The sequence below is a fragment of the Pseudorasbora parva genome, chromosome 11 (genome assembly GCF_024679245.1).
Source record: "Pseudorasbora parva isolate DD20220531a chromosome 11, ASM2467924v1, whole genome shotgun sequence".
Taxonomy (NCBI): Eukaryota; Metazoa; Chordata; class Actinopteri; order Cypriniformes; family Gobionidae; genus Pseudorasbora; species Pseudorasbora parva.
In genome coordinates, this window is record NC_090182.1 from 12383875 (window position 1) to 12397382 (window position 13508).

A 13508-nucleotide genomic window follows, 5' to 3' on the forward strand; every position below is an offset into this window, starting at 1 on the left:
TAAAACTGTTCACTTTGATTCAGTGTACCATGTTTTTTACCCTAAGAGGTTTGAGGAAATCCAGGTTGGACTTGAAGTGTCTCTCGGCCTGGTCTAGCCAGCTATTTGGAGAGCTGCAGATGATGTCCTGGGTGAATCTCGCCACCCCTTTGTCTCGGATGGTCACAAAGTCTTCAAGTTTGGTATTGCTGCACATATCTCTAAGATGGACGCCAAAACCATTGATCAGCACCTAAAAGAAGAAGAGCATCGGTGATAACCGGTAAGGGTGAGGGCAGATAAGAAGGTGTTCATGTGACCCATGAGTTTGTTTAAGGAGAGGGACATTTTAAAGTACTTAGACTAGATGCCTTGAATATGCATTCTGAGGGTACATCAGGGTAAAACCATCGATTGTGTAATGCCTTTAGGACATGTCACAGGGCTAACAGCTGTTGATTTACAAACAAAATCTGAGATGCATGCTGGTTACCTCTCTTTAACCGATTCCCAGGGGCAATTTAGCAGCATGTGTGGGGAAAACTATCACAACCGACCTACAATAAATGACCATACCCAATGTACTGTATGCACTGTAATTACTGTACAGCAGATGTGAGGTTTGGTTCTTTAAGCTTGAGCATGGAAGAAATGGGTGAACTTCTATAGTCATGGTCAATAATTTATGTTTTTCCCCACAATAAAATAATGCTTTTCCGTGCTCACCTTTTCAAGATTCACATCAGCTTCAAGAATGTTTGTCACAGAATTCTGGGGAAAGGAGGCATTTTCCTGGAGGAACGTTGAGAGGGTCTCGTTTTCACGCAGGAAGTCCTTCAGCTTAAAACCTAAGGACAAATATGCCACTTTAGTGTGTGCATGTTAAGAAATGCTTTACAAAACCAACATACAATAGCTGTTGTTGTAGGTTTTCAGCAATTTGACCGGACTTTCAATTGCAGCAGTTCCGCCCCCCCATTTTAGGATTATTTTTTTTGGAAGCGCACCCTACTTTCCATCATTTGACATTTGCATCACATTCTTACAAAATCTCAAACGTTTGTTCTGCGTACATGCGCTCACTTGCTGAAACGTAGCCCTGTTCATTCAGGTGTGGAGCCTTTGAGTGTGTTAACTACACACTCGTGTGCTCTCCTTAAATTTCATTCCTCTTTTAAAGTTCAAGTGCATGTCTGAGCAGGCCAGCTAGTGCGGTTTACCTGGGTGTGGAAAGAAACGTTGACTGATTCATCGCGTGATTCCACAAACAACACACTGGGAGTCTGGTTGCCTAAATGTTCTGGAATCTATAAAAGGGGTTGAAGTGTCCCACACAAATCCATAAAATTGCATATTTGCATACGACTTCCATTCCTTTCCTAAATGTGTGGGATTACACTACTGTTCAAAAGTTTAAATGTTTTTTAAGGAAATGAATACATTTAATCAGAACATATTCATCAATTTCTGAAGAATTATGTGACACTGTAATATAGTAATGGCTGCTGAAAATTCAGCTTTGCATCACAGGAATGAATTACATTTTAAAATCAATATAAATAAATTTAGCCTTGGTGAGCATAACATAAAACATTAAACTTCTGAATGATGATATGAATTTTAAAACATAATGTAAATTTTCACATTATCTGATGGAAGTGATGAGTCACAACCAAAACAAATGTCCTAAAATGTGGGAATGGATTAGCTGAAAAATAAAAGTCGGGTCAAACTGAATGTTTCAAATCCCTATTTTTGATGGAAATACTTGAAGGTGGTCATGTCTGTAAATTTGGGGATCACAAACACATCTCCACCCCCTCCTCCAATCCATATGCCAGTCAAAACTGGTGTGTTTGGGAAAGTGTAGCCATTCACACCTAGCTAACAACTACCTGCCATAACCCTCAACCAGAGCAGCCCAACTGTCTCCATGTTTTCCTTCTGTGCTGTTCATGGAAACAAAGGCTGGAAGTGTGTCCATTGCAAGGGAGGGGCGAAAACCCCCAGGAGGTGGCAGATTCCTGAACTATTCATTCGCTTCCCCACTAATCATTCTTTTGAAAAGAGGGTAAAAGGGGTAGAAATAAAGAAGTGCAACGTGTCCTGAAAAGACATGTGCAAGGGCCTTCTGTAAAGTCATGGCCAATTACATCTGTAAGACCTTTTTAGATAGGACAGGTATATGCAAGCTCATAATGAGAAGGTCTTAAAAAGTCCAAATGAGGTGAAATCAGGATAAATTACATGTTGAAATCAGGATGCTTGGTATATGCAGGAGTTCCAAAAACCCTTAATCCAAATCTCAGACAGCTGTAACTCGTGTCTGAAATTTACACTATACACTGTCAGAAAAAAGGTAAATTGCTGTCACTGGGGCAGTACCCTGAGGTAAAAAACCAAAAGGTACTAATATGTACCTTTAAGGTACTAATACGCACTCTTAACACGGCACTGACAGCACTGTACCCCTTTTTCTAAAAGTATACCATTCAAAAAATCAGGTTAAGAAGACTTGTTTTCCTGTTTTTGAAAGAAGTCTTTTATGCTCACCAAAGCTGCATTTTATTTGATCAAAAATATGGTGAAATGTTTATATTGCGAACTATTATAACTGTTATATTTGAATATATTTTAAAATATTCAATTTCTAGTCATTCTCAGCATCATTACTCCAGTCTTCAGTGTCACATTATCCTTCAGAAGTCATTCTAATATGATATTTCTTATTATTATTAATGTTGAAAACAGCTGTGCTGCTTAATGTTTTTTTTAAAATCATGATATATTTTTTCAGTGTTTTTTGATGAATGAAAAATGTGTTTGAAATAAAACAAATTTTGTAACATTATGAATGTCTTTACTATAATAATTTTTATAAATTTAATGCATTCTTCCTGAATAAAAGTATTAATTGTTGAGAAACAAAACTTTGCCATCCAACTTTTGAACAGTTTTTGTCTTTTTTTTGCAGGAAGTGCACAAACGATCCAAGTGCCATCAAGAGAGCGCAAGTCATGCGCTCAACTAAACCCTCAATTACCCAACAGGTACAATATTGCATGATTAATTTGGCCATTACAACAATTAGCATACTTTTTTAGCCTGAATGTTTTTAATGAACATTGTAACCCATTATGTGGCTAATGTAAAGCAGCTATATAAAGCATTACACCTAATGATCTAGGTATGAATAGGTTTAAGCTGTAACTATAACCTCAACCCAATGAACTCAACTCTTTCATGTTTGTTGCCATTAGTTGTAATCAAAAGAGGAGAAAAAAGACAGAAATGAATGAGATCGCAGCATGCGGATGTCACGATAAGCCTCACAATGACTGGATGACGAGTTCAAAGCATTCCTATTCTCATGCACGACAGCCTGAGACACAATAATGAAGCTTTAATTTGAACAGGTGGGCTGACATGGCTCTTTTTCTTTAAGACTCTTCTACTTGGGGAGAACAGGAAGGTGTGTTATGGTTACATTTTAGCTGAAATTTGGATCCATTTTATTCTCTGTTTTTCTGTGTAGCTCTTTTTTTATTTTTTATTTTTTTATAATGCTTTATTTGAACATTCAGTTTGCTCTATGGTCCAACAAAATAAGAACATAACAATAATTACGATTTTTTTCTGTGTAGTCCGAAAAGAACAATTAAAAGTCATCTACCACATTTCACTACCACATATGCACTCTATAAATTGTTTTTCCAGACATTCTCTGATGGCGTCTGTGCAACCTTTCCTCCATTAGGCAGAGAAATTTGATTAAAGCTCACTTAGCGTGAGAAGAGAAGTCTGTGAACAGGAAGAGACCGTTCACACTGCTTACCCAGTACACGCTAAGTGAATAAAGCAGGTAATGCTAGTGGATTGGATTTTGGGATGTGTGTGTGTGCATATTTACACCCACACTAGCCCTCAAACTGACTTGCCATGGCTTGTATGAAAGGCTTGATCCTTCATTCAGCCACCCACCTCCTCCTCTCCCAGAGGAAAAATTGCACTATTTCGACAAATCCTTAAAGACTGATGGGCATCAACCTTTTACTTATTCAAATTATCAGTAAATCCTTGTAAATATATGAGTCACTTTTTTCTAGGAGAAGTATTTGCTATGGGCATTGCAGGCAAAAACATGGTGTTAAAAATATGTTTAGCCAAAAATGAAAAACCTCTAGTTTCATTGCAAACCTACATGACTTCTTTCTCTGGTGGAACAAACTAAAGTTTAAGTCATTTTTTTTTTTTTACTGAAAAAAGTGTTCACTTAAGCTGCGTGCATCTAATTTGGTCATTTGCATACTCGAACTTGATGTATAATGTTAAGTTTATGCTGTTAATGATGCCGAATTCCATTAGTTATTCTGGGTTTTAACAGATTTTCGAGGTTTAAATATATAAATGAATAGTTGAACTGATTTAGAACTGATTTAAAAAAAGTGTGCCTTGGATAAAAGCGTCTGCCAAATGGCTTTAGAAGACGTGGAGTACAGTGCACAAATCATATGAATCACTTTTATTGTACTTATATGATGTTTTTTGTCCTTTTTAAGGACTTAGTTACTGTATGCATTCAATTCATGGAAAAGAACAGCTTAGGTACTTGATGTTTCGATAGAAAAGGGGATGAAGACAGAATTGTAATTTCCAGGTGAGCTATATCTTTAAGAAAATGTGATGTTTTCATTCTAGGCCGCTGTACTGTACTCACCAGCTGAGTTATTTTGCATGACTTTTACTGCCCTGATGAGCTCCTTGAATCCATCTAAGCTCCTGTCATTTTGACTGTAAAGTAAGATCTTCTTGGCATCAGAAAACAGACGTGAGATTCTAAAAAACAAAGTTGAATTATTACCAAATTTCACTCAATCTTATATCACATACAATAGGTCACATTATAGCTGACAAGTGTTATTTCAAAATATTCAGCTGTAAGCAACAACTTACATGGAATCATTAAAGTTCCCAACAACTCCCGGAGATTCCCCAGGGGTTGGGTGTCGGAAGCACGGATTGTTGGCATTGCAGACAATGCCCTGGATCCAGGGCAGAGTGCCTGCTGAGGGCATTGCTTTGTTGGGAAAGTGACCTGTAACAAAAAAAGAGAGACAAAATGAACAACATAATTGAAGACGGTTGAAAAGAGTTTCCACATTAAGGCCTTCTTGGAGAAGAAGTGAAGAAAGTGTACACGATAAAACCTGCATAATCAAGACACATTGGCATAGAGTAATACGAAGTATCCAAAGTAATCCGAAAAAGTACATTTCTTTTAAAATAAATCTTTTAAAATCGTTTTTCCCCAGATAATGCATTTTTTGACTTTAAAAGCACATCTACTTCATGTACGACAATAAGGGGCTTCTAGATAGTGAATGATACGCTATCAGATATGCCATACACCAATGGCATAGACATGATGTGCTGGATGAGATTGTCATTATTTCTACCTCCCAGTGTTGCCTGCGGCCCAACCTATGCCCATATACAACACAGATAATGGACGTGCACCCTTAGACTGCCTTATCTTCCCACAGACCTAAAAACACCAGCAAACATCTGACTCTCCATCCCTAGAAGAAGTGTACTCTACAAAGGGACCTTATCGAGTGATTACCTAAGCAGTACATGTGACCTATACACACACACACACACACACACACACACACACACACACCAGAGGCTCACTCTTATTTCTATAATGAGTCAAATATGTAGGTCTGCTATCAGTCAACCTTAAGACTGCCAGCTGCTCCTTTGCTGAGCACAGCAAAGATAAGATAATACCTTAAGCATAAAGTAATCAATTCAGGGGCTATTTGTTTAATGCCATATATTTATTTAATTTTAATTCATTTATAACAGGGTGAATCTCATGAAAACCTATTAAAAGCTGAATAGGATATGAAGCCAATTTTGTAGGAACATAATTTCCCCCCCACAATAATTTCCCCCAGTTCTCTTTACAGTAATGCATTTTATTTTATTTTAAGTAACGTAAATTTTATATATATATATATATATATATATATATATATATATATATATATATATATATATATATATATATATATATATATATATCCTGGCAGTATTTGTTGTATGTCTTTTAATTAATGCTGAATTTAAAATTAAAATATCAAGCATTACAGTATATTTTACAGAATGTGCTTATTTGACAAAATATCACAATACAAAAATGAATCTTTATGGCTTAAAATATCTTTGTATAATACATTTCGTACTAAATACAATTGCTATTGCTACAATATTCTTTAATTTTTTTCTTTTGATTTTGGGGTGAAATATTTTTTGGGATTCATTCCTCCACATAATTTGTGTGTCTACAGCTTAAAGGACTTAATATTGCTGGTTTTGAAGATCTAAAATTGATTATTTCCAACACGATGGACATTGTTCTGTGTCCATTTAATCACTTCAGCAAGAGAGGTTGCAACATGCCTGTACTCACATACGCCAAATCTATTCATCCATTAGTACACAAATCCAGACTACAGGAGAAGTGAAATTATGCTTGGTACCGCCTATATCCTGTTTAAACTACACAGACAAATTTGGACGTCAACAAGATCTCATGACCAAAGCTCACAGTTCCATAAAGAAGAACAGAAAGTTCACAATCTCACAAAATCGTATCCATTACTATACAATTATAGTCTGCAGTCAGGCATTTTGTTTTGAATTCATGACTAGTTTTGCCCTGGCATGACTTAGACCATGGTGACATTCCTTATATATAAAACTTTGCCAATGAGGTTAGACATACAATCAGGCACAATAAAAGCACAAGACGCAATGATACACTGAACAAACCAGCTAACAAATGCGATCATCAATGTAACTGTACTATCAAATCACAGCTGATGATAAACTGTATAACATTTAGTTTACTGTATGTTTAAATGTTCTCTAAAATGTGGAAACGGTGGTCATTTAGTTGAAATCCCAGCATGCTCCTGACCCTATCGATCTTTACATCCTCTATGACTGACAGAAGACCAACTGCTTAAGTTATCAGCGAGAACTCATAAACACCCTGCGAGCTTGACACATCTGATAATAATGCGCCATAAAGGATCGTGCAATGAAACAAAACATGTATTTTCACCCCTGCATGCACACTGCATTTCGGTTATGCAATGCAATTAATATGTACATGTTGAAGTGCAAAAGTTGTTCTCCGTGCAACACGTGGAAGCCATTAAGGTTTCCAGTGCCACGTCAGGAATTTAATGTTACAAAACAAGATAAATGCTGCATTGTGCGGACACAGCGCAATGGCATCACTTCTAAAAAAGCTTTTCTCTTCTTTTCACAGGATAAAAAGTACACACCTGTGGAGAATACTTACATTCGTGTTGTTCGTAAGGCGGGTAATTCAACCTCACGGCGATCAGGATGAAGAAAATAAAGAGAGGCCACACAATCTCCGTCAGCAGCTGGAGCTGTACAAGTCAAACATACGAGGGCAAAAACAGTCAGCGTTTTCTGTGCAGACACTTGAGATCATACATGACTAATAGAGGAGAAAAAAAACTCTCAGTGGCCAATGTCTAAAGTAAGGGCTTCTGGTGAGTAATGTCATCAAGGGCAGGTTTTTATTAACACCATTTATTATTAATACATGACAGGGGATCGATGAGACCCTCTAGATATAGGACTAAAGTAGAAATATCCATGATGAACATGGCATGTCTACATCGACCCAATGGGGAATGAAAGCCATCTGACCACTCTTTCTCCCTTTAGTACCTTTGTGGGTAATGCTTATTTATTTTGAGCATAATGTAAATGCATCAGTATTCTACTGTTTCAAACCATTAAACTGGAGAAAATTACCATATTCTTAGAAATACTTTGTAAAACACAAATTTCAGTACCATTTTATATATGTATATATTTTATATATATATATATATATATATATATATATATATATATATATATATATATATATATATATATATATATATATATATATATATATATATATATATAGAATGGTACTGAAATTATATCTTTTGTATATTATAGTATTGTTTTTGCCATTAATGGTTCTTAAAAATTGAGTCAAGAACCCGAGAAAAATATGATGTACCCAGTGTAATCTGTCATGTATAGTTGCTCATGTTAAAACCTGCTAGAGACCAGATGATATTTGTTATTATGTACGGATACAAAAAAACACAATTAAAAAGGGTGTACTTTCTTTTTCACTATATATATATATATATATATATATATATATATATATATATATATATATATATATATATATATATATATATATGCTATACACACATATATAATATCATATTTATCTTGGGTTCTTGACTCAATTTTTAAGAACCATTAATGCCAAAAACAATACTTCAGTGTTTAAAGGGTTATTATTATTTTTTTATACTGGTGAAAGAGTATGTTAACAAGCAGTTAAATTAATAAAATATAATTAAAATATTAAAGTATTAATTAATACAAAATTCATTAATTAAACATAAAACTAAAAAATGATCCCATGATCATGTCTAAATCTATAAGGTGCCTTTAAGGTTCTATATAGAACCTTTTCTTCTAAGTGTACACAGAATGATTTGTACTGGTTTAAAGAGTGAAATATCCTAAGGAGATTGAGATTTGAATTCTATATCTGTCACTTTTAGAAGAGTCACATAAATGTGGTTTGAATTTGCATTGACCTGAGAATCATTATGTAGCACCATTCTGTATAAAAATGGGATATAATAAAAATCTTCAGATTATATAACTTTCCAGAAATGAAGTCAATTAAGACGATCTCCAGTGACAGTGATTTTGATCTCTAATAGCGACATGATTTTAAATGAATCATATCTGTTACAAATTGTACTTTTATTTTTGGTTACACTTTAATTAAGCTGACGTGGTGATATTATACTTTGGCAAATATGCATTAATTAAATACGTGTACTTACTATAGTGTTACGATTAAGGTTTGGCTTTTAATTATGCATAATTTACTGTTACTATGACAAGTGCATGTAGTAATGTGTAACTACGTCACTTTAAAATAAACTCTTGCCAAACAACGCGTAACATGTTATGGATGAAAGGATATTTGCGTCTAAGTAAATGTTATTCTTGTTAGTGAAAAACAATAAGAAAACCAGAAAGATATTAATGAAATAGATCTGTTGTCCTCACCGTTTGTCTCCTTCTGTAGGTGAAGTTCTTCCACAGCAGCAGACCCAGCTGAGTGGAGACAGACATCTTCACTCGGGTCCCTCTTCACTCTCAGCTCTCAACTCTCAACTGCAATGACACAACGGAGGCACGCAGAGTGAAAAAGGCATCCAGCGGCGAACAACAGAGCAGCTCAAAAGTCCAGGACAAAGTGCAGCCCTCCTATCTGACTCTCTGCTGCTCGCTCACGTCTCCCCTTTTCATCTCTCCTCTCGTGCTCCGTTTTAGGGAAGGCCAACCTTTCTTTTTCCCATAATTCCTGGAAGTGGCGGACCTTGTAGTGTCAGAGAATCATCAAGCGAGGTATTTCACAGGCCATTAGGGTCTCTGGGAAGGTAACTTCATCCCTAATGGCCATGTTTGATCAAAGAGCTTCATTTAAAATGCACAGATTCTCTGGAAGTCGGGCAACTTGCTCTATGCTAATGATACTATACAAATGCGAAAAGGGTCCAGACATTCTTGAGTGATCTTCATCTAATGTGCCCATTGTTTTCACTCTCTGTATACTTTCAGTGATTTAATCAGCTATCCCAAAACAAAAATGATCAGGTTTGTGTCAGATGGGCTAGGGTGGAATCAAAACTTAACTCATCCTAATGTTGTTCCACACCCGTAAGACCGCCGTTCATCTTCAGAACACAGTTTAAGATATTTTATATTAAGTCAGAGAGTGTATCTAAGTGTATGCACACTATACTGTCCATGTCCAGAAAGGGAATAAAAACATCATCAAAGTAGTCCATATGTGACATCAGTTAGTTGATTAGAATCTCTTGAAGCATCAAAAATACATTTTGGTCCGAAAATAACAAAAACTACGACTTTATTCAGCATTGTCTTCTCTTCTGCGTTTGTTTTCAAACGGATCGCGTGTTAAACTGCCAAACTGCTGAAATCACGTGACATTGGCAATCCGAATCATGAATCAATACGCTGATACATGACCGTTTGAATCTTTATTTGAGGTTTGAAAACAAATGCGGAAGAGAAGACAATGCTGAATAAAGTCGTAGTTTTTGATTCTAATTAACTAACTGATGTCACATATGGACTACTTTGATGATGTTTTCATTCCCTTTCCGGAGATGGACAGTATAGTGTGCATACACTTAGATACACTCTCGGACTAAATATAATATATCTTAAATTGTGTTCCGAAGATGAACGGAGGTCTTATGGGTGAGTCATTAATGACATAAATTTAATTTTTGGGTGAACTAACCCTTTAAATCTTATTTATGATATACTTTTTCAGAAGACAAAAAGCATGTTTTTGTTGAGTATCATATTTGATACATCAGGCTGTTTGGCTCAGTTAGATAGTCAGTCAGATAGTTAGAATATGGATCTCAGATTTAAGGGGAAAAAAACACCTACATTTCAGAGGTTCAAACTAAGCAAAAATATGCAATTTGATATAGTTGCTGATATTTAAATGGCTGATAGCTTTTTCTGATATTCTGATAGCCTTTAATGTAAATCAATGAGATCTTTGTAACAGTATAGCAGACTACTTACATAAAACGCTTATAAATATCAGTTGTCACTCTATATCTTCTAATAATATGATTAACAAAGTGCTACAGAGTACAATGGTGATTGAGAGATCATTTTAACATATGGATAATCAAGTAAATCTAAGTTGCTTCAATCTAGTAAGTGTTCATTTTGAAATATTACTAATGATGGAAGTTATTCCTATTTTTACTTTATAAAAATCAATAAAGATTTCACAGCAAAAAGACAAATGTAGCATGAACTGAAGGAGGAGATTTTTAGAATTATACTTAAAAGGCCTTTTGCTTCTTAAGTAGAGTAGGCTTTATATAATCGTCACCCACAGGAAATAAAAATGTCTTAAACAGCAATGAGATATAAATAATGGACACTTTAGGCTACTTCAGAAAAATGACTCACAAGACAAATCAGACATTTCCTTTCAAATTTTCATTGAGATCAAAAGATCTGACCTGCTATCCACATTAATTGCATAGCTCTATAAAATTAACATTAATTGTAATGTTCACATTAATTGTATAGCTCTATAAATTGACACATTTCAAAAAATTATATTAACTGTCTGAGCACAGGGTTCACAAACTGTCTAATTATGTTCACCACGGTCCTTTCCTGTATATAATTAAGATTATAAACTAATCAAAGCTTGGTAAGATATGTCAATATTTTAACTGCTTTAAATTTAACTGCTTTAAATATCCTTCATTGCACGGAAAACAAAGGCCGCATTTGGAAGCACATTTGAAAGAGCCTCAAATTGGGACGACCCGCCGCAGGGTTGCAATCGGCCTTCGAATGTGACCTTCCAAGGATGCAGCCTCTGAATTCACATACACACACAATGGTTCCGACATCCATGCTCAATTCCAAGTGTTGGGATTCGGGTGTTCCATTTAAACACATTGCAAGGTTTCTGCTAACAGTAGACAATCGTGCAATGTAAACATTGATGTACAACCGAGTAAACGATACAGAAAGAGGTTAGCAAGGGAAGGGCATAGCATAGTTGGACTTAAACGCAGTCATTGATCTACTCGCTCAACCAAAAAAAAGTTAAAAGTCTTGGATTCATTTAGGAAAGAAACACCACTCTGTGCACCTATGCTGTGAGTCAGTCACACAACGGTTCTCCAACTTTGCTTTGGAAGTTTAGCTGAGAGAAAATAAAACACACCATTTTAAAGTGACTTCATTAATACTAAATATTAATGAAACAAACTCAGCATATTGGCTAAAACAAAAGTTATGTCTGCTGCGTTGACACTAATCTGCTCTTTACTAATGTACTTGCTCCACACTGTCCAGTGCATTATAGCTTTGCCACACAGATTTTGAGAGTTGGCCAGCTAAGTAAAACAGGCAGAGTGCCAAATAAGAAGACTAATGGGTAAAGTGCGAGCAGATGCGAGATACATTCCTATTTCCAAAATAAGCACCTATAATAGTGTATTTCTCTGGCACGTGTAGACGTCGTTAGATAATAGTGAACCTATGTCTACACAGAAGAAAGCCATGTCTAGGCTCTGCCCCATTATAGGACTCACTTGGATTACTATTTTGTTATGCAAAACTGAGGAAAAACAACTATATATATATATATATATATATATATATATATATATATATATATATATATATATATATATATATATATATATATATATATATATATATAATCCTTCATGGAATCCCTTTCTCTTCAATCACTTCTCTTGTCATTTTAGGAAATCTATGCAACTTCTGTAATATAACCAAAATTAATCATGTAGATTCAATACACATAATAAAATATTTCTCTTACAGAGATTAGTTATTTATGTTGATGTGAAGGGTCGAATATGAGAATGAATGAACGGTTTCTTTTTTCTTTCTTTTTTTCTTTGTGAAGACAAAAACGAGAAATCTCGTCTGAATCTTTGTCTTTCTGGTTGACTGTTCAAATGTTGCTGTTCTCAAATAACACTTCTGATCTTTCTGTCCACTGATAAAGAACCACAGGTTGTCACTTTTTCTATTTTCTGTTCTTTTTTCTTTAAAAAAACAACGTCAGGTTTTGTTTATGAAGCTTGTTATCCAGTTAAATATAAAGTGCGTGTCGCACAATTTAATTTAAAGCGTTACTTCGATGAAAAACAAAAAACTTGAGCCAGTCGACTGAACTTTTATTTTAGCCTACCATTTCCTCTGACAACTTTTAATCTCTCTCTCTTTCTCTGAATAAATACTAAAATATTGTTGTAGCGCTGGTTTTTCAATTGTTTTCAGTAATAGTAGGCTACGCCAACTAAAACGTTGCGTTTTCGATCATTCTCCACAAAACATAAACGTTCAAAAATAAATAAAGCATAAATGTATCTTACCCAGACACAGCTGAAACTCTTTGATGGACATGCGTTGTAATCCTAATGAATCAGATGTGTATTAGTCCTCTGGTGACGCCGGTGGTGCTCGTGTGAATAAGCATCTGAAGAGTTTGAAGCGGTTTTATAGCGCATCCGCTCTGAGCGCCGGGGTTACTGTCGGTCATCCAGTGTGCTTCACATTTAACTGGGTCTGGATCTACGAGAGGAGCCCAAAACAGCTCTTAAACTGCATAACTGCAAACATCTGCTGACGAATAAGGGCCATGAAAACATTCCAAGGGAAAACGTGCCTTTTCTACTGGTGTTTAGGAAACGATGACATTTAGTTTGCTCTTTAATGGACATAAATAGCAGAATCCTATTTGAAAGATTTACTATTAAAAAGTGTATATTATG

The 13508-nt window shown here is 35.3% G+C and overlaps 1 protein-coding gene across 3 annotated transcripts in view; it reads right to left on the reverse strand.

The window, feature by feature from the left end:
- abca1b (ATP-binding cassette, sub-family A (ABC1), member 1B) overlaps positions 1 to 13219 on the reverse strand; it is a 40138-nt gene extending 26919 nt beyond the window's left edge. The window contains exons 1-7 of one of the 3 annotated variants that reach the window (XM_067457105.1): positions 13110 to 13219; positions 9190 to 9297; positions 7358 to 7451; positions 4933 to 5074; positions 4697 to 4815; positions 706 to 827; positions 41 to 232 (exon numbers count right to left, since the gene is read on the reverse strand). In XM_067457105.1, the coding sequence (XP_067313206.1) occupies positions 41 to 232; positions 706 to 827; positions 4697 to 4815; positions 4933 to 5074; positions 7358 to 7451; positions 9190 to 9255 (735 nt within the window). In that variant the 5' untranslated portion in view covers positions 9256 to 9297; positions 13110 to 13219. Of the gene's footprint in view, positions 1 to 28; positions 233 to 705; positions 828 to 4696; positions 4816 to 4932; positions 5075 to 7357; positions 7452 to 9189; positions 9298 to 13109 lie in introns of all 3 variants that reach the window. The other 2 variants (XM_067457103.1, XM_067457104.1) reach the window with 2 other exon arrangements.
- Positions 13220 to 13508: the final 289 nt, after the last annotated feature.